This window comes from Emys orbicularis, chromosome 21 (assembly GCF_028017835.1).
Source record: "Emys orbicularis isolate rEmyOrb1 chromosome 21, rEmyOrb1.hap1, whole genome shotgun sequence".
NCBI lineage: Eukaryota > Metazoa > Chordata > Testudines > Emydidae > Emys > Emys orbicularis.
In genome coordinates this window covers 15,424,093-15,444,490 of record NC_088703.1, presented here as the reverse complement: position 1 = coordinate 15,444,490, position 20,398 = coordinate 15,424,093, and the positions used below count along the sequence as shown (strand labels likewise).

The following is a 20,398-nucleotide window of genomic DNA, read 5'->3' as shown; positions in this document are numbered from 1 at the left end:
GTCGATCCCCAATAGATCGATTGCTACCCGCCGATCCGGCGGGTAGTGAAGACGTGCCCTAAGATGAAGTGTCTGGGTAACTCTATTTTAAGGTAACAAGCTGGCATATTATTCCCTTACAGGAATAATGGACTTTATATATTTGTACTGTCCAGGAGGGGGCTGGGCAGTACAGGACATATATTTCTGGGGGGAAATCTGGGACTGGGGGTGTGTTGGGGTCAACCTGCACTATAAACAAGCCTGATGAGAGCCAGCTGGTACACACAGACACTCAGGGTGTGGCTTCCATGCTGGAAGGCTGTTTGTGACAGCCCAGGTGGCATTGTAAGGCATCCAAGGTCGCAGGGCAGTTATGACACAGCCCCCCCCCCTCCCCATTGGTCTGAATTGTACCCTGGTATGTCACAAGCACCTCCTGGCTTTAGTTCTGTGTCTGACTCAGCAAGCTCCTGAGTACGTGAAGCAGTCATTGAGCACTCTGAAGTTGACAGAGTGCATTGGTGGTATAGTGGTGCGCATAGTTGCCATCGAAGCAGTTGACCTGGGTTTGATTCCCAGCCAATGGCAATAATGGCTTTAGTGGGGAGGGATAGCTCAGTGATTTGATCATTGGCCTGCTAAACCCAGGGTTGTGAGTTCAATCCTTGAGGGGGCCATTTGGGGATCTGGAGCAAAAATCTGTCTGGGGATTGGTCCTGCTTTGAGCCGGGGGTTAGACTGGATGACTTCCTGAGGTTCCTTCCAACTCTGATATTCTATGACAGGGAGAAAGAGCTCAAGGCTTGCCCTGCTCCCTCCTCACCCTTTGTGAACATGCTGGCTTGGCCCAGCAGCTCCCTGTCTCCTCCCATCTTGGAAAAATACTGCCCACTCACAAACACTTCTCTTCTTCCCTCCAAGGCCTCTATCTGCTCCTCAGGGTTGAGGAGGGAGCCTAGTGCTGCTGCATGACCATCTCCCCCTCCCTCCTGCCAGTGGGCAGCCCCTGGGTCTTCAGGACACCACCTGACTGTGCAATGTAGCACAAAGAGGCTGACCAGGGTACAATATGGCATGTAGTGCAAAATCCTGTACAGTTGTGAGCTCTGAGCCAAAGTCCTGCACTGAGGAGTGAATCCCACTGAAGTCTCTGGGATAGTGCAGATGAAAATGAGGGCACCACTTGGCCCCCAGAGTGTAACTAAGTAATATAAATGAAAACTTACCCTTTTCCTTATCAAGTTTACCTGCCAAATAAAAACAGTTATTTCACTGTGTGCATAGTTTTCAGACTGGACACAGATCTGTCATTTCTATTGTGGAGTCTTGTGAGCAGTTGACCTCAATGTCTGAGCCACAGTGTTCAAATCAGCTTCTGAAGGTTTCCACTGTTTAAGGAGAAATGTGACCTGCCATTAGTTTCAGTCCCATATCTTGGAACAGCCTGTCTGTGTAAATCAGTGTGTTGGGTTTGAACGATGAAACTTTAAAATAATTTAGATTTTGAGTGACCTCAGAAATCACCTCTTTCCCAGGGCGATGTCCCAGCAGCTGCAACTAGTTGAAATGCTGAGCTAACAATTGCCTGGATTTAATACGGAAGGGGCTGGATACTGCTCAATTTTGGTGAAGGACCCTCAGCTTCAGCAGTTGCTTCCCTTTTCACCCATCAAAGCCCAGAATTGTTGATATTAAAGACATGCTGAAACTTCGCCTTTTCTCCCAGGCATTTGTCTGGGGAAGAGGAATTAGTAGGTGGTATTGGGTGGTGGGATGGACTTGGAAGAGGAGTGCAGGGGGCGGGGGGGAAGGGCAGTTGGGTGATTTCTTATGTTTGATGTTTTTCCCTGCTGTATGCTTTACCAAATATCGTGCAAGCCACTGAGTTCTGGATGAGTTCATTTACAGTAATTATCACTAATATACTTGTAATTATTCAGAAATTGTTCCATTTTCTCTGTTAACATTTCAGATTACAATGTTGTGGTGTATGATTCCTGCAATGTATGTTATGGAAGAACTATATTTCCAAGAGACGACGGACACAGGAAAGGAGCAACACAGCAATATTGAACCACTAAAACTATGACACTACATATGTCCCGAGAAACAGATTAGAGTCTGGACTATCTCAACCATAAAATGGATGTCAGCCTTCAGTGTCTCCTGGCTGAATTGCTGGGCAGTTCTGTACTAAACTCTACTGGCTCACTTATTGCAAGAGGCTCCAAATCCACACACCCTCTCCTTCCTTAGAGGTTTTTAAGGTCAGACTTGACAAAGCCCTGGCTGGGATGATTTAGTTGGCAATTGGTCCTGCTTTGAGCAGGGGGTTGGACTAGATGACCTCCTGAGGTCCCTTCCAACCCTGATATTCTATGTTCTATTCTATGTGGAGTCTCATTCAGTGGAGCTCCAGTTAACAGCAAGGGTGTGACTACACATCTGTTTGCAGGGTCAATCATTAGGATGTTTCAAAACCAAAATGCTTCCAATTTTTTCTGAGGGTAGTAAGATATATGCAATTTTGAAAAATACAGTTAATATATTTATGTGGTATAAATCTTCTGTACTTTACTGAAATTGCTTCAATATCCAGGTAAACTTACTCATTTTTTTCAGCAATGATTCTAAAGGAGACAAAGAGAGAGAGCGAGAGAATGATTTAAATGTGTACATCTTGTTTATTCAAAACTGTATATTCTCTAAATCTAGTTAACTGTATTAATTAAAATATCTCCTAAATTAGAAGATATAAAACAACCATGAAAATCTAAACACTTCCTAGTTTTTGTTTTAGCAGAGAATGATAATAACTTATAGAGCACAACATGTCACTGGCAGAACCAGGAATAGAACCTAGTTATTCTGATTGTAGCTACTGACAAACCTTATTTTTGGTTCATAAATGCATTCACTGTGACTGTAACCCTGCCCCGTGTGTTGAAATTTCTGTGACTATTCCAGCAAATATGCTTGCATTCTCCTGAGCACTGATATGTAAATAAAGAATGAAGAATATTCCTGTAAAGTGAGCTTATAATTATAATTATCTGGGTCATCCTGTTTATCATTTTTTTTAAAATGGAACATCAGCTTTCTCCCAGTCTCCAGGAACTTCCCCAGTGCTCCAAAACTTACTGAAAATCAGCATTAACTATCTAATGAGCTTCTCAACAAGCTCTTTTAAAACTCTTTGATGCAAGTTACCTGGATCTGCTGATTGAAATTGTCTTATGTTAGTAGCTTCTGTTTAACTTCCTACGGAGAAACTAGTGGAATGGAAAAATGATGAGACAGGTAAGCTGTCCTTTCACAGTCCCACCAAGGGAGTGCCTTAGCCTGTCCTGGGGGACACCTGCAACAAGTTTGAGGGGAGTACAGAATCCATGGCTCATTCAGTCCTTGGACTTTCTTGTGAGTCTATGTGTAATTGACTATCTTTTCTTCATGAACTTGATTCTTCCCATGAACTCCACTTTCTATGGACCACCCAAGTGCCACCAGATGGCAACAATTTCTGCCAACAATTGGTACTGAATGTGAATATGTAGTATTCACATTTCATGGCTACTCATCAGAAATCATATTTAGAATACCCCAATCTTCTAGTCTCCTCTGTTAATCAGGTTGAAAGCCCCCTTTCAGTTATTAATAGGAACTCACCCTTTTCCTTCGCAGGAATATCTGGAAAATAAATACATAGAGTCAAACTTTCTACAAATGCACTTTGCATGGGCAAAAATGTTCAGCTGTGCACTCCCAGTATGGTGCAAAGCTGGGTTGAGTGCTGAGGGGGATTTTCCAAAGCAGTGTGTCAGATTTCTCCAAGTCCCCTGAGCACTCTCCATCCTGTGCAGTCCCTGAGGGTGAGGCTAGGGCATGCGAAAAGTGATAGATCCCTCCTGAATCAGAGGCTTCCAGTTTTGACAGTTACCATTGTGCCTGGCCATAATGCCATAGACAGGCAGAGAGAGTCACAGCAAGCAAGACAAAAGCAGAGAGCGAAAGCCAAGGAAACGCAGCCTGGAAGCACAGTAAAGTGGCTCTGAAATAAAGCTTTTTTCCATACAGAGTGCTGGATGGAATCATAAAATCATAGAATCATAGAATCATAGAATATCAGGGTTGGAAGGGACCTCAGGAGGTCATCTAGTCCAACCCCCTGCTCAAAGCAGGACCTAATCCCAACTAAATCATCCCAGCCAGGGCTTTGTCAAGCCTGACCTTAAAAACCTCTAAGGAAGGAGATTCCACCACCTCCCTAGGTAACCCATTCCACTGCTTCACCACCCTCCTAGTGAAAAAGTTTTTCCTAATATCCAATCTCAATGGAAGGCAGGCTGGCAACAGTGGACAAAGGAACTGTCTCCTCTTTTTGTTTCTTCCTGCATTTGGAGAAGCAGGACTTTGTGCACTCCTTGTAAATGAACAAGATACCGCCAAAAAAAATACCAGACTCCATTGTCAATTTCTATTCCCATCTGGAACATCCCCAGAGCCCAAAGGTTTGGCGGACTACTCAGCTCAAAATGAAAATTAATAATAACAAAAATTAAAGTCTAACAATGGTTGTGTTTGTCTTAGTAACAAAATTAACCCAAGTAAAAAATCATCTACTTTCATGAACTCTAGATTCAGGTTATGGTATGAAATGTGGCCTCTCTATTGTTTGAACCTATGCAGAGATTGAGAAATACAGCCTTCTAACTCTTCTTGCAGTCAAATAATCCATCAATTATTCCATTGCAAATTTAGAAACAATCCTGGTGTATCAGGGCACCATGTGAAAAAAGGGATGGGTGGTGAAATGAAATAGCATAGGTCTTATACATCACAGTGTATAATGTTTAAAAATATCGGTGTAGACTTACCCTTTCTCTTGCTCACTTCCTCTGCAAAAAGAAGGAAACATTTCAGTGTGTGAATATTTTGTCCCTACAAGGTTTAGCTAAGGTTTTCTATGGAAGTAGGAGTTGGATATGGAACAAGCTATTTGGAAAATCAAAGGAAGGGAGTATTGAAAGTAACCTGCTATGAGCTATCAAGTACAGGTAAAACACTGAGATATCTCATTATGAGCTTGAGCTAGATCTTCTTTTTCTGCATGGAACTGTTTCCTGAAAAGAAAGGAGCAGAAAGATCCTGACAAAGGGAAAATCTTGATGTATTCTTATCTATGATGTTGCTATGTCACCTCCACAATTAAAGTTAACGGGGATGGGGAGAGATACTGCACTACTTACACCCCTCCACTGGGACCAGGGAGCAACAAAAAGCCAAAAGGTAGAGAACAGGAGAGGTGAAAAACTTTCTTGCTTATCTGGCTGCATCCTGATTAGCCTTGGGCCCCATGAAGACTGTCCTAGGGTGTGGAGAACCTTTTCACTGATCATTTGTTTATGGAGGGAGCGTAACCTCAGATAACGGTGGATGCTGGGGCATGGAACAGGGGATGGACTCTTCGCTTGCTGCTAATGCCCTCCTCATCCCACTCTAACAAGTTGTATTTGGCTCTTCAACTGCCCCATGAGAGCATTAAGGGGTAGACTTAATGCCCTCAAAGAGTTGGACATGAGGGGGCTGGAGAACCTGAGAAGTCTTTCAGGCCGGTGTGGGATTCTGGGGGACTGTGACAGGGAGCCTGGTCTAAATGAAAAACCTTCTATGGAGCTGGGGAGTCTTGATTACAGAAATCCCCAAGGAACAGAGGGATTTTGCACAGGGTGGGGGGCACTACAGTTCACACCCATATTCCTCTCCACAGAAGCAGGTGGTGGGGAGCAGCCAGCCGGAGCAGAGAAATGATTTTACATTCCCTGGAACAATGTGCCTGAGGGTCCAAGTTTTCACATGAGGGAGCACTGGCAGCCACCTGCAGCCTTCACTCTCTCTTGATAGTGTTTTTGGGTGGGAATTACACCATGTGAATGGTTCATTCCTCCTGTTTCAAGGCACAGCTGATATCAGACATTTGACATGGAGGGACAGAGTTTAGGAAACACATTTTTTCTTTCCTACAAAAATGTTGACAACAGTCAGGCTGTTGGTGAGCTGTGACCATTGCTCATCATGATATCCAGTGTTGTCTTGTGTCATTGTGCTCCCCGTCTGTCTGTATCCCTCTCTTTTCTCTTGGTAATCGTTTTTATCAGTAACAAAATGTACGAAATAATGAAATGTGTAATAAATATGAAATGCCAAATCTTATGTTTTGGCTAATTTAAGCAAGTGCAAGTGTAACGCACACACCTCCTGGGTGTGATGTTCTGTCCCATCTAGTGGTACCGAGACCAGTTAGAGAAAGAGAGTTAAATGAATTTGCTTTAGAGCCTAAACTAACAGCCAGTTGGCTTTTAGCTCATGCTATAGAGGATCATGCACTAAGCTTCAGAGGTCCCCAGTTCAATCCTGCTCACCTGTGACTGGGGTCTGCTGGTGTTACATTTACTCTTCAGAAATTGGACAGAAAGATTCAGGTCTGGGAAACACCCCAGGCCTGTTTGGATTTTCCAGGCAAGACAGATCAGTGTGAAGTTTCATGGCATTTCATCCTCCCGTCCCCTCCCTCTCCCCCAGTTCCAAGCAGGCTGGCCTTAGGGAAAATGTCACCCTGGGAGAACTTGTATTTTGACACACCTGGCACTTGCTGCCTTCTTGGGCTCCCCTCCTACCCTCTATTGCCCCTGGATCCCCGCTGGCTCCCTGGGGCCCCCAAATCCCACCATTACACCTGGCCTCTGCTGCCTCCATCACCTCCACTGCCTCCCACCTCCACATCCCCCCTGGGCCTGCTGCCTCTCTAGGCTCGCAACCCACCCCTTCATCACCCCGGCCTTTGCTGCCTCCCCTGGCCCCCATCCAACCCCCCATTGCTCCTGACTCCCACTGACTCCGCATCCCCCCATGGCCCGCTGCCTCTCTGGGCTCCCAACCCACCCCCCGGCACACCTGGCCTCTCCATCCATCCGACCATCATCACTGCCCCCTGCTGCCTCCTCAGGCCCTCAACTCCCCAATCACCCCCAAGCCCCACTACCTACCCCCGTCCCCCTCTCACCGCATTGACCCGAGCTTCTTTCTGTGGCCTTGCACTCAAGGCCTGCCCTTCTCCTTACCTCTTAACCAAGTCACACACCCCGACTGGGCAGTGACCCACGTCGCCCACCTGTAAGGCTGGCCCTGGTTCGAAGTAAAGGTGGATGTCATGGGGAAGAGGGGGAGGGACTGCGCTCCAGCTATTCCTGGGAACACGGGCAACTGACTGTACATAAGAGCAGTTCTGAGGAAGCTGCTGTCAGTGTCAGGGACTGACAGAATACGCGGAAGTACAAAGATGGCTTTAAGTCACCATTTCCTCCCTTCCTACCCACAGCGAGGCCTGGCCAGGACACACTGTGTGTCAGAATGGAGAACTGGGGCCTGAGTGTGGATGATTTTGCAAGATTGGTCCTTAGGCTGCTTCAGAGTCAAGCTGCTTCCACACACTTCAGAGGGCAGGATGTGAGGATTCCAGAAAATACAGTTCACATTTGCACTGCCCACCTCCTGTGTGTGTGTGTGTGTGTGTGTGAGTGAGAGAGAAAGAGAGCGAGAGTGAACCTGTTGAAATTTCCAGGCAGACTTACCCATTAATTTCTTGAGAGATTCTGGAAAACAAAAACAGTTCTTTAAATACCTGCACATTGTTTTATCTAAACTGCATAGTTACAAAATGTAACTGATTTTTATTACAATCCATATGTCCTGAGAAATAAGTTCCAGCCTCATCAACCATTATAACACACTGTCAATTGTTAAGTTTACAGCATTTCTTCATTAAATTGTAGGATTTTCTGCATTAAAATCCATAGCTTGTGATTCACCAGCTGTGATTCACCAGCAGTTTACGGCTCAATTTGTAAAGGTACTGTATTCAACTGCCTATCTCCCATTGCTTTCAATGGGAGTTAGATATCTCAAGGCCTTTAAAAACTGACTCTTAGTCCTCTAAACAAAATTCACAGTTATTGATTTTAAAACCCAATGTTGAGCTGTATTCAATGGGACTATGTTGGATTAAAGCATATGTGGTTCTGTTAATGGGATCACACTCTAGGCTGTATCAAACCTAAGCTGCTACAGACATTTATGTCGACAGGATCATGTAAATATTAAAAAAATAAGACAATAAATATGTGTATATCCTGTTGATCTTCTCTGAGTTAAAATGCTGAAAAATCCATGCAGACTTACTCCTCCCAATCTTGACAGATACTGAAAAAAAGAAATACATCAAAGTGTCAGCACATTGCTTTATCCAAACTATGTCATTATAAAATATAACCTGATTTTGTCAACTAGAAATTGTCCTAAATGATGAGCTACAGAAGAACAATACTTTGGGGATTTTTACTAAATAATATTAAAACATTATCACCATACACTCCTATTATGGAGGCACACTGGTTCCAAAATAGTTAAGGGTTGAGATAAGCTCACTTTTTTTTAAAAGATGATTTTTCCAACTGTTCTAAAATCCATATATGATGTTGATGGTGCTTCTGTACCTTATATGTATTTCCTGGTTGTCAGACGTTTAAGTATAATTTTCATGTGACAATGGTATGGAATGGAATGGTATGAGACACTGTCTGCGTTCACAAAGGTTTTGGTCAGTGAATAGTGCTCTTCCAGCAGTAGGTCTCATAGTGTTTTATAAAGGTGGGTAAAACATTGTATCCCCATTTTACAGAGGTGTAAATTGAGGCACAGACAGCAGAAGAGACTTGACTGTGGTCATATAAAAAGTGTGTGTCAGCCTCAGGAATAGTTTTCTTGTCACTTCACATGAGCTGGGTAAATACTGCAAACTGTGAACAACATGTTCTTGCCTGTCAATCTATCCTCTTACAACAATGAATTCTTTAGCTGGAACTGACTATTGGGCTGACCACTCCCTACTACACTCAGAGAGGCAGTTTCCTGTTGAGAACTAAGTTGTGACACTGAATAGTTCTCCCTAAATAACCACAGTGTCTGTCATAAGCCCCATAGACAATTTCCAGTACTTTCAAATCCAATAATTAATGAAGTATGAAGAGTGGCTGAAATCTAGACTTATATCTTCCATGTTCTCTGAAGACAAAGTGGCAAGTAAGAAGAGAGTTGCCTATTTTGATACAGTGACTCCATGAGTATTGAAGAGTACTGGGAATGAACAAGCGGTCCAAATCCAAAGAATAACGAGTTGGAGAGAGCATGAAAGAATCAAAGGAATACAGCAGGCTGCAAGGCCAAGCAACTAAACATGGCATCTCAAGAGGAGGAGGCATCTATATTAGTGAAAAAGAAGTAGAGGTTTGCTTTATTTTTGTTTTGACTGATAATGCTTTCCATTTATTGAGCCTTCTGGTAGAACTGATTGCCACAAGAAAAGTCACTGTAACTAAAAGCAAACACTTTGATACAGAAACCACTGGTTCAGAGGCCTGCTCCTTCAATAGTTCCAGGACCAAATTCAATTTCCAAATGGCAAGATATTTCTGCCAATATAGAAGCAAACTATTGGCTTGTGATGCAGTTATATGAGGGGGAGTATTCAGTGCCAAACCCCTCACCTTTGGACTGTCTCAGTAAATGCTGATAGACATGGTCAGCCAACAGTCCATTGCAGACAAATGGAATAACGATGTATGAGGATAATTACCAAACATTTGAGATTGTTCATGAGTTTATTGTTACATGATGCATCCGACGAAGTGGGCATTCACCCATGAAAGCTTATGCTCCAATACATCTGTTAGTCTTAAAGGTGCCACAGGACTCTCTGATGAGTTTATTGTGACTGCATTTTTGCCTCGTGTGCACACTTTCTGTGAATATTCCAGCAATCAGGATTATTTGGTGTCTGTTCAGTTCAACTGTAACTTTTCAGTTACCATCACAGAAAGTCATTTTCAGACCCAAGATTCTTCCTGATTCAGGAAGGTACTTAAGCACAATGTTCTCTATGAATACTTCACCTAGCCCTATCATTGAATCCCACCCCAGCTCTGCCACTAGAATAACCTTGCTGCATTCATCAAGACAACAGTAACAATCAGATTTTCAATCTGGACCACCATAAATTGATTTAACTTTAAAGATTCTGAGAAACATTCTCTGCTAATTAACATTCTTCCTGTGAACTAATTACAACAATGTCAAGAATTTCAATCCTAGTTTTTGTAAAAGGAACCAGTAAACAATGATTTTTTTTAATGGATAGGTTACAACATTGACAATAATAGATGAAATCCTGCCCCATTGAAATAAATGGGAGCTTCGCTATTGATTTCAATAGGGCAGAATTTCATCCAGGAAATCACTCCTAGATCAGTTACAGATACAGAATTCCCATAGACAAACTGCCTCTCGGCCTAGGGGTGAAGAATGGGCCACACCCTGCTTGTTGATGTAATACTTGGCTGACATATTGTCCGTGAGAACTGAGACTGTTGTGTTCATAATGTGGGGTAAGAATGCCTGGCAAGCCAGCTGAACTGCCCTGAGTGAGAAGATGTTGCTATGGAAAGAAAGCTCCTCCCTGAACCACAGACATTAAGTCCTGAGGTGCCCCAGGTGGGATCCCCAACTCAGAGCCAAGGCGTCGGAGACCAAATGAGAGGATGGTTGGGGTTTTGTGAAGGGAACCTCTTTGCAAACCATCCGATGATCCAACCACCATGTCAAGGAGTAGAGGATGTGAGTGGCACCATGATTGCCCTGTCCAAGTGGTGTCTGGAAGGGCAGTACACCATGCCAGGCAGTACACCATGCCAGCCAGGCTTGGAGAGATCTGAGTCTCAGCCTGGCATGTGGCACTACATAAGTACATGAAGCCATGTGACCGAGAAGGCTCAAGCAAAGCCAGACGGTCATGATTGATTGTGATTGCAGGAAGCGTATTAGCATGTAGATTGCTCAAAAACATTCCTTTGGGAAGAAGGCTCTTGCCAACTGGTTGTCGAGCACCACCCCAATGAATTCTATTTTCTGAATGGGTGTCAGGGTCGACTTGTGCACATTGATGAGAAGACCCAATGCTTGGAAGGTCGACTGTATGAGGTCAATGTCAGACTCCACTTGTGCTCGAGACTGGCCCTTGATGAGCCAGTTGTCAAGACATGGGAACACGTGGACTCCTCTTTACCTCATAAATGCTGCCACCACTGTCATGCACTTGGTGAAGAGTCATGGGTTGGCCGAAAGATTGAACGGCAGGGCAGTAGATTGATAATGACTCTGGTTCACCACAAACGTCAGAAACCTTCTGTGGCTGTGGAAAACTGAGATGTGGAAGTATGTGTCTTTTAAGTCAAGGGTGGCATACCAATCCCCTGAATCCAGTGATGGAATGACCGAGGCCAAGGACACCATGGAGAACTTCAGCTTTCTGAGATAGCAATTGAGTCGACACAGGTCTAGACTGTGTCTGAGACCTCCCTTGGCCTTGGGAACCAGAAAGTATCGGCAATAGAACCCCTTTCCCCTTAACGGCAGCGGAACCTCTTCTACGGCTCCCATCCGAGGGAGAGATAGCACTTCTTGCTCTAGCAGGAGCTCGTGAGAGGAGTCCCTGAAGAGGGATGGGGAAGTTACGTGGGAAAGTGGGATAGAAATAAACTGAAAGGTGTAACCAAACTCTATAATGTTCAAAACTCAGCGGTTGGAAGTGATCCACTCCCAGGCTCTGAGAAAACGTGAAAGGTGGTTTGAAGAGATAGGGGTGACTGGATCCTGGGTAGTAATTGGTAGGTTGTCCTCAATCAACTTGTCAAAATAAGTGTTTTGAGGAGATGGAGTGTTGTGGGGATGACTGAGAGTCCTGTGGGGAAGAAAGATGGCGGAGGTGGCCTACACCCGAACCCCTTGTTCTTCCTTCTCCACTGCCGGCTGGGCATAGAAATGACCGTAATGCTTTGGCCTATATGATCTCCTGGGTTGTGCTGGAGAATGCAGGCCCTGGGACTTTAGTGTTACCCTGGAGCTTTTTAGGCAGGTCCTGTAAGGTTTGTTGTACTTCCTGCAGGAACCCTGATGCCTGCAACTATGAGCTCCAGCGTATGGTGACTGCTGTGGCCATAGATCTAGCTGTGGAATCCCTGGCATCCAGGGCTGCCTGCAGAGAGGCCCTGGCCACTGTCTTGCCCTCCTCCATGAGGGTTGAGAACTCCTACTGGCTGTCATGGGGAAGTCTGTCCTTGAACTGGTTCATTGCTTCCCACATGTTAATGTCATAGCGACCCAGCAGTGCCAGCTGGTTCGCTATGCAAATTTGAAGCCCCCCAGTTGAGTTGGCTTTCCTGCCCAGTAGGTCCAGTTTCTGGGGCTCCTTCGCCTTTGCAGCAGACCTTGTCTGGCCCTAACGGTTTTTCTTGTTAGCAGCCACCACAGCAAGTGATCAAGGAGTAGGCTGAGAAAATAAAAGCTCACATCCCTTGGCTGGCCCAGAGTACTTCCACTCGGTCTTCTTGGCAGTAGGAGGGAGGGAGGCTGGGTTCTGCCAGAGAGTCTTAATAGGTCCCATAATGGCCTCATGGAAGGGGAGAGTGAACTTTGCAGGAGCCGCCACCAATAAAATGGCCAAGAAGCTGTCAGAAGGCTCTTGACAACTTCAGCCTGCAGGCCGAGATTGGATGCCACCTGCTTTAATAAATCCTGTTAGGCCCTCAGGTCATCCTGTGGCAGGGATGTCCCTTTCACCATTAACTCATCGTCCGGTGAAGACGAGGAGGAGGCAGGCACCTCCAGAGCTCCACTGTGTCCTCTCTGCTGGCACTCATTGGTACTGGCTTCAGTACCAGTTTTGGTACCAGGATGCCCCCCCGGGCTTGGCCCTGAGCACGGTGCTGAGGCCAGCCCCACTACGGTACTGGTGTCTGACTCCAGTGTCTCACAGTGCGGTACTGGCAGTACCCTATTTTCAGAGTATACTGAGTAGGAACACCTAGAGCTGGTGCCTTGACCCGGGGAACCCCCCCCCCAGATACCAAAAAGGCCACTGCAACAGAACTGGCCCCCTTGAGCCCATGGACCAAGCGTTCTGGGGCATCATGGCTTGCAGAGCATCAGATGACAATGATGGGAGGTGCGTGTGGTCTCGGCTGTGGCGGTAAGGAGCCAGATCCAGAGTCTGATCCCAAAAAAGAGGAAGAGGAGCGGGAGGATCAAGGCGGCACCGACCCTTCCAGACCGGGGAACGACGTCATGGCGATGCCTTGGGTGATTAGGGGATTCCCTGGAGAGCAGCCTCGGTACTGGCCTGAAGCTGATCGACATCTCAGAGCTGGCAGACGGTGCCTGCAGTGCTGCTTCTTGTACCCCTGGAGAACCCGGTACTGGCAGAGTTAGTATGTTTCTAGCTGCTGCATAAGCTTCCGGGGTGGATGGTACCACAAACTGGTCAGCATGCGGGCGGGAAGGGGGTCGCACCTCCCTTCGCAGGGTTTGTGGTGCTGGCGCAGATGACTGTGCCGGCGGCTGCCACAGTGTTGGAGAGGGAGAGTGGCCCAGTGTAGGTCTCACCTGTCCCTGTCCATGGGTCTTGCCTTGTCCCTGTCCACTCTTTTATCTCCCTTCGGTGCAGGAGAGCGGCTCTTCTCACGGTGCCCCTGATGTTACTTCTTGGGCACCGATGAAAAGGACCAGTGCCGTGAGCTTCTGGCAGTGGGAGGTGCGCTGCACACTGAAGATCATGTGCTCAGTGTTAAGTCAGATCTCAGCTCAGAGCCGGGTCTCAATGCTGCCTCCATCAGGAGGACTTTCAGTCTCATGGCCTGGTCTTTCTGACTATGTGGTTTAAACTCACAACAAATCTCGCAGTGATCTTTTCTGTGGCCTTCTCCCAAATACTTGAAACAGCTCAAGGAAGGGTCACTGTTGAATATAAGTGTCAGAGAGGTACCCGTGATAGTCTGTATCAGCAAAAACAACAAGGAGTCCTTGTGGCACCGTAGAGACTAACAAATTTATTTGGGCATAAGCTTTCGTGGGCTAAAACCCACTTCATCAGATGCATGGAGTGGAAAATACAGTGGAGATGTATAAATACACAGCATATGAAAAGATGGGGGGGGTCAGTTTGGGGGGGTCAGTGCTAATGAGCCAATTCAATTAAGGTGGAAGTGGGCTATTCTTAACAGTTGACAAGAAGGGAGGAAAATTCACTTTTGTAGTGCTAATGAGTTCAATGTAATCAAGCTGGCCCATTTCAAACAATTGATGAGAAGGTGGGAGTATCAGCAGGGGGGAAATTATTTTTTGTAGTGACCCGTCCACTCCCAGTCTTTATTCAGGCCTAATTTGATGGTGTCCAGTTTGCAAATTAATTCCAGTTCTGCAGTTTCTTGTTGGAGTCTGTTTTTGAAGTTTGTTTTGTTGAAGAATTGCCACTTTCAAATCTGTTATTGAGTGTCCAGGGAGACTGAAGTGTTCTTCTACTGGTTTTTGAATGTTATAATTCCTGATGTCAGATTTGTGTCCATTTATGCTTTTGCATAGAGACTGTCTGGTTTGGCCCTCTGCCATGTACATTGTGGAGCCCTCTGCCATGTCCTGTGGAGCCAATGGTAGCTGCTGTAACTAAAGTAACCCTCAGGGAGGGGGCACTGGACTAGCTCAGCATGTGGGAATGCAAGAACTGGGGAAATGGAAAGCTGAGCCTCACATCACCTCATTTGTACATCATATTTGGCATTCAGTCTCATACTCCTTCGCTGTAGCCAAAAAACAGGTGCATAAACTGGAATTTCCCCAGATCCCTAGAGGCCTTAATGCTCCTGAAAGTTGGATTCTGTCACATAGCAGGCCATGCTAATGCCACGTTTTATCATTGAATCATAGAAATTTAGAGCTGAAAGGGACCTCAAGAGGTCATCTAGTCCAGCTCCCTGAGCTGAGGCAGGGCCAACCAAGGGGAATATGAAAGGTGTCTGAGGCCTGTTTTGGGACACAGATTTGAGAGAGAATTTCTTGCAGACCCAAAATGAACATGGATTGCTGTTCATTTGCTGAATGTTTTGGACGGACAGAAAATAGTAAAAAAAAGAAACAACAATGGCAAAATATATTGAGGGGTTCAGGGTTCCTTTTCTTCTGCCATGATGTTCATTTCTTATTGTAGCCTCTTTGTATGGCACAAGGGGACTGGCCCCTGGGTCTCCAATTTTCCTAACCACCAGGTTACAGAATAAGTCTTATTTTCTCTCTCTCTCTCTCTCTCTCTCTGGCGCAGAGACTGTTTAATTAGTTATCCAAAGTTATGGTGACCAGACAGCAATGTGAAAAAACGGGATGGGGAAGGCTTGAGAAGAATATCCTCACCTATTGGTACAGGTGAACACAGACCCAAAGCCTTGGATCTTAAGAACAATGAAAAATCAATCAGGTTCTTAAAAGAAGAATTTATTTAAAAAAAGATAAAAGAATCACCTCTGTAAAATCAGGATGGAAGGTAACTTTACAGGGTAACAAAAAGATTCAAAACACAGAGGATTTCCCCTCCAGGCAAAACTTTAAAGTTACAAAAACAGGGATAAACCTTCCTCTTAGCACAGGGAAAATTCACAAGCTACAACAAAAGATAACCTAACACATTTCCTTACTATTACTTACTATTTCTGCAGTATTAGATGCTTAGTTCAGATATGGCTTAGGGAGATGTATTTTCTCTGCCCTGGTTCCTTGCTGACTCCAAGAGAACAAAGGAACACCAAAACAAAAACCTTCCCCCACAGATTTGAAAGTGTCTTCTCCCTTTATTGGTCCTTTTGGTCAGGTGCCAACCAGGTTATCTGAGCTTCTTAACCCTTTACAGGTAAGGAGGGATTTTATGCTACCCTTAGCTGTATGTTTATGACAGGCCTGCACTGCTGCAGCCTGTCACCCGGCCTCAGACCTCCTATTTCTGTGCCGGGCAATTCCTTTGTGGTCCTGATTTGCACAAGTGTGTAACTCTAGGGTCAGTGGTTGGCAGGAGTTTAGCTGGGGAATGGCTCTGTGGCGCTGTGTGCCCCTGGAGTTACTCTCCACCCTTAGAGATGTGGGGTCAGGTTCTGTCTCAGCTCCTAGTGGAACAAGGTAGGTGGTGGCTGCCATCAGAGTGACCTCACAAAGCCCATACAGAGAGTAGAAGGGTTTGGAGGCTCTGTTCGTTCGAGACCCAGGCCTAGACTAGGATGGGGGAAAGCAGGACAGGACTGAGGAGCTGAGGGCTGGGATAGCAGGGAACCTGTGGGTGGGGACTGAGGGATGCCAACAGAGCTGGGGCTGGGGAAGGAACCCCAGGCCTGGGATAGCAGGGGGCTGCAAGCAGTGGTGGTGTTTGCCCCATGGGGACCCCCTTCACAGATCAGTTCTGGGGCCCCACCAGTGACCTGGCATGTGTGGTGTGTGCGAGGTCACGCTGTGCAGAGGACACCATTCAGAGCCCTGAGAATCACTGAGCAAGATGGAGCTGCTAACACCTGGCAGGTGAGATCTGGCTTTCAGGGGGCCCCTCGGTGCTTCAGGATTCCCTGCAAGTGTATGGCTTGCAGATGCCTAATTCCACCACTAACTGCAGGTCAGGACTGAGAGTAATTGGCAGAGCTGTGGGGCTGGAGAACCCAGGGCTGGGATAACAGGGGCTGCAGGTCGGGATTGAGGGGCCCTGGCAGAGCTGTGTGTACGTGGGAAGCCCACCACTGGGATAGCAGGGATTTTGCATATTAGAATTGAGATCTATCCATAGAATTGCATGGATGAAATTTGTCAAGACCCTCATCAAGTCCCACTAATCCGTATGCACTAAATTCACTCTGTCATTAAGGATGATACTCAAATGTGAGATGCAAAGACTGCAGTGTTTGAATATTTCCAGGGGAGGGGGAGGTGATCATGAAGGTGACTGATATCCATACATTCTGTGTGCTCATTTTCCTATCATGTTATAGTCTGAAAGCACAGACACACATTTACTAGGGATTATACTAGTACCTGATTTCAACTTCTTGATCTCCTTTTCCTGAGACTCTGAAATGGCAAAGAGAAAAGAGACAGGAGCTGTGTGATGCTGTGTGCCCCATAATGACTGGGGTTAGTTATAGACATGCCACAGCCCCACTTTTAGCCCCTGTTCAGGAGCCTGCACCTTTGATAGCAGCAGGGCTGGTGGTTTGTGATACGCACCAACATGCAGAACCCCTGAGATTTGCAGAGCATCTAACCTTGATGGAAGAAGTGGGTCTGGATCCCGATACAGCTCTAACATTCTCAACCCTTCTGTCTCAGGGGAATTCCTTTTCTGTGTTACTAAAAAGCTACACACTCCATGTGTAACTAGGGGATGGATGTGCAGATGATTGGAGCTCACAGTCTGAGATCTGGTTTTGGCAACAAAGCATGGAAACATGAGCCACGTTCTGGGTAGTGGCCCAGAAGAGTCTGCACTGCTGCAGTCATCTGTACAAAGCGGCTAGTCCCCTTCTGCTGCCTTAAAAAAATGTGATTGGCATTGGATTGTCAAAGGCCAGGTGCCACCTGTCTGTCTGTCAAGACATAAGAGCAGGTAATCCTGTGTCTGCTGCACAGAGCTCATGGCGCTGCAGTGGATCTGGGGTGACTGTAATGTGATCTGTATGTTTGCCCAAACTTCACTCAGCAAGCTGTGCAGTGTCTGTGTCTGCTCAGAACCATGTGTTGCTGGGAGCTTCTGCCCAGGGGCTCTGTGGGGGAGGTGGATGAATTTACCAATCCCCTCATTCAGCTTGCTGCACTCTGGGGAGAGAAGAAAAGGAGACCATCATGGGTTCAGCAGGGGTCATTCTGAGCAGAATGTCACGGGCCTAGAGCGACGGAAGCTCCCTAAAAGTGTGGGGCCACCTGCAGCCGTACCGTGGACCCAACCCACTGAGCCACCCCTCCCCCTGAAGCCCTGCACTTGTCCTGCCCATTTCCCTGAGGCCCCCCCACGTGTGCTATGCAATCCCCGTGAAGACCCACTCTCACGCTGCCCCTTCTCACCAAGCCAGTGGTCTCGCACCACCCCTTCCCCCGAGACCCCATTCCCGCGCCACCTCTTCCCCAGAAAACACACCCCTGCGCTAGTATGAGCATTCCATAAGAATTATCCCACAATGCCCAGTCCAGCATTGACCAGAGAGCTTCACTTGACAAGGGACTGATGCCAGATGTCTTGAAGCCTGACCCACAGGGCTCTTCTCACCCAGTAAGTTCCAACCCACCTCCCACTGACCTGCTGACAGCTACCAGAACTATAACCTCAACTTTCTATTTAAACCAACCACAGGACCAGGATGTTGTCCATGCAAATAGGCTTTTCCCTGTCCAGTTCTGCTTCCCTTGTGTTACCTACTCCAACCCCCTGACTCCAATCTCCTGGGAACCTGACCCTGCTGCCTCCTCACATCTGACTCCTGTTCCAGCCACTAGGCCTGACCGCCCACATCATGGTCATGACACTCAAGCAGAGCTAGCATGAGTCAGCTACCTGAGCTGAGACGCTCGCTCCCAGTTACAGTGTAGATGTACCTGATGAGCCAAGAGTGTCAGACAAAACTGTTGTTAATGAACAACAAGACAAGGTCCCAGATCAGCCCTGAAACAGAGCCCACAAATTGACACTGGGGGCAGCACCTCCAGCTGTTGGCACTGCCAGGAATGTGGGGAGAGAGCATCACACCAGAACATGTGTCACATAAAGAGAGGCCTTCACTGCAGCAGCCTGTCACCCGGCCTCAAACCTCCAATTTCTAGGCTGTGCAATCACTTTGTTGTGCTGATTTGCAAAAGTGTGTAACTCTACTGTTAGTGCTGGCAGGAGCTTAGTTGGGGAAGGGCTCCATGGGGCTGTGTGGTACTGAGTTTACTCTCCACTACTAAAGACGTGGGGTCACATACAGTCTCAGCGCCCAGTGGAACAGGCTGGGTGGTGGGTCCCATCAGAGTGTACCTCACAAAGCCCACACAAAGCATAGAAGGTTCTGGAGGCTCTGTTCAGTGAAGGCCCAGGCCTAGACTAGGAGTGGGGGAAACAGGACAGGACTGAGAAGATGAGGGCTGGAATAGCAGGGAAGCCAGGGTTGGGGACTGAGGGATGCAAATAGAGCTGGGGCTGGGGGAGGAAGCCCAGGGATACCGCAAATTCTGCTGCATTTGTTACTTCCAAGGGCAGGGAGGGATGATTATGAAGGAGACTCAAGTCCATAAATTGTACAGGGGATTTTTCTTTCTTGTGACACTGTGAAAGCACAGACACGTGTTAAGTAGGGGGTTAGTGAAGTACCTGCTTCAAAGGCCTTCCTCTCAGCATCTGAAATAGGGAGCAGAAAAGAGTTAGAGACAGAGACAGGTGCTGTGTGATGCTGTGTGCCCCATAACCACTGGGGTTAGTTACAGACACCCCACAGCCTCATTCCCAGCCCCAGCATAGGAGCCAGCAACTTTGATAGGAGTGGGGCTGGCGGTTAGTGATATGAACCAACACACAGGAGCCCTGGGATTTGCAAAGCATCTAACCTTGATGGAGGACGTCGGTCTGGATCCTGATACGGCTCTGACATTTTCAACCCTTCTGTCTCGGGGGAATTTCTTTTCAGTGTTACTAACAGCCCTTAGTAGCAACAAAGCTACACACTCTAGGTACAACTAGGGGATGGACGTGCTGATTATTGGAGCTCACATCTGGGATGTGGCCTTAGCAACAAAGCATGGAAACGTGAGTCTGAGTCTGGTCTCTTGCTCATCTCCACATTCTGGGAAGTGGCCCAGAAGAGCCTGCACTGCTGCAGTCATCTATAGAAAGCGGCTGGCCCCCACCTGCTTCATCAGAAAAATGTGATTGGCATTGGATTCTCAAATGCAAGGTGACACCTGTCTATCTATCGAGACATGAGAGCAGGTAACCCTGTGTCTGAGACAGAGAGCTCACATTGCTGCTGTGGGACTGGGGTTACTGTAATGTGATTTGTATTTTTGCCCAAACTGTTCGCTCAACCCTGCCCTGCAGTGTTGGTGCTTCTGTGTCTGCTCAGCACCATGTGTTGCTGGGAACTTCTGCCCAGGGGCTCTGCCGGGGAGGTTGATGAACTTACCAAGCTTCTCACGCAGCTTGCTGCACTCTGTGGAGAGAAGAAAAGGAGACCATCATGGGTTCAGTAAGGGTCATTCTCAGCAGAGAGTGATGGGGCTGGAGTGACGGAAGCTCCCTAAAAGTGGGGGGCCACCAACCCACTGAGCCACCCCTCCCCCTGAAGCCCTGCACTACTTCTGCCCCTTTCCCTGAGCACCCACCACGTGTGCTACCCATTCCTCCTGCAGTTCCACCCTCACGCTGCCCCTTCTCACCGAGCCAGTGGTCTCGCACCACCCCTTCCCCCAAGACCCCATTCCCACG

General features: G+C 47.0%; 1 protein-coding gene across 1 annotated transcript in view; it reads right to left on the bottom strand.

Annotated features, from left to right (window-relative positions):
* Window positions 1–20,398, bottom strand: part of LOC135893047 (butyrophilin subfamily 3 member A2-like) — a 308,768-nt gene that overhangs the window by 272,610 nt on the left and 15,760 nt on the right. The window contains exons 8-9 of the mRNA XM_065420840.1: window positions 19,555–19,580; window positions 12,874–12,897 (exon numbers count right to left, since the gene is read on the bottom strand). Coding sequence (XP_065276912.1) covers window positions 12,874–12,897; window positions 19,555–19,580 — 50 coding nt within the window. The remainder of the gene's footprint in view (window positions 1–12,873; window positions 12,898–19,554; window positions 19,581–20,398) is intronic.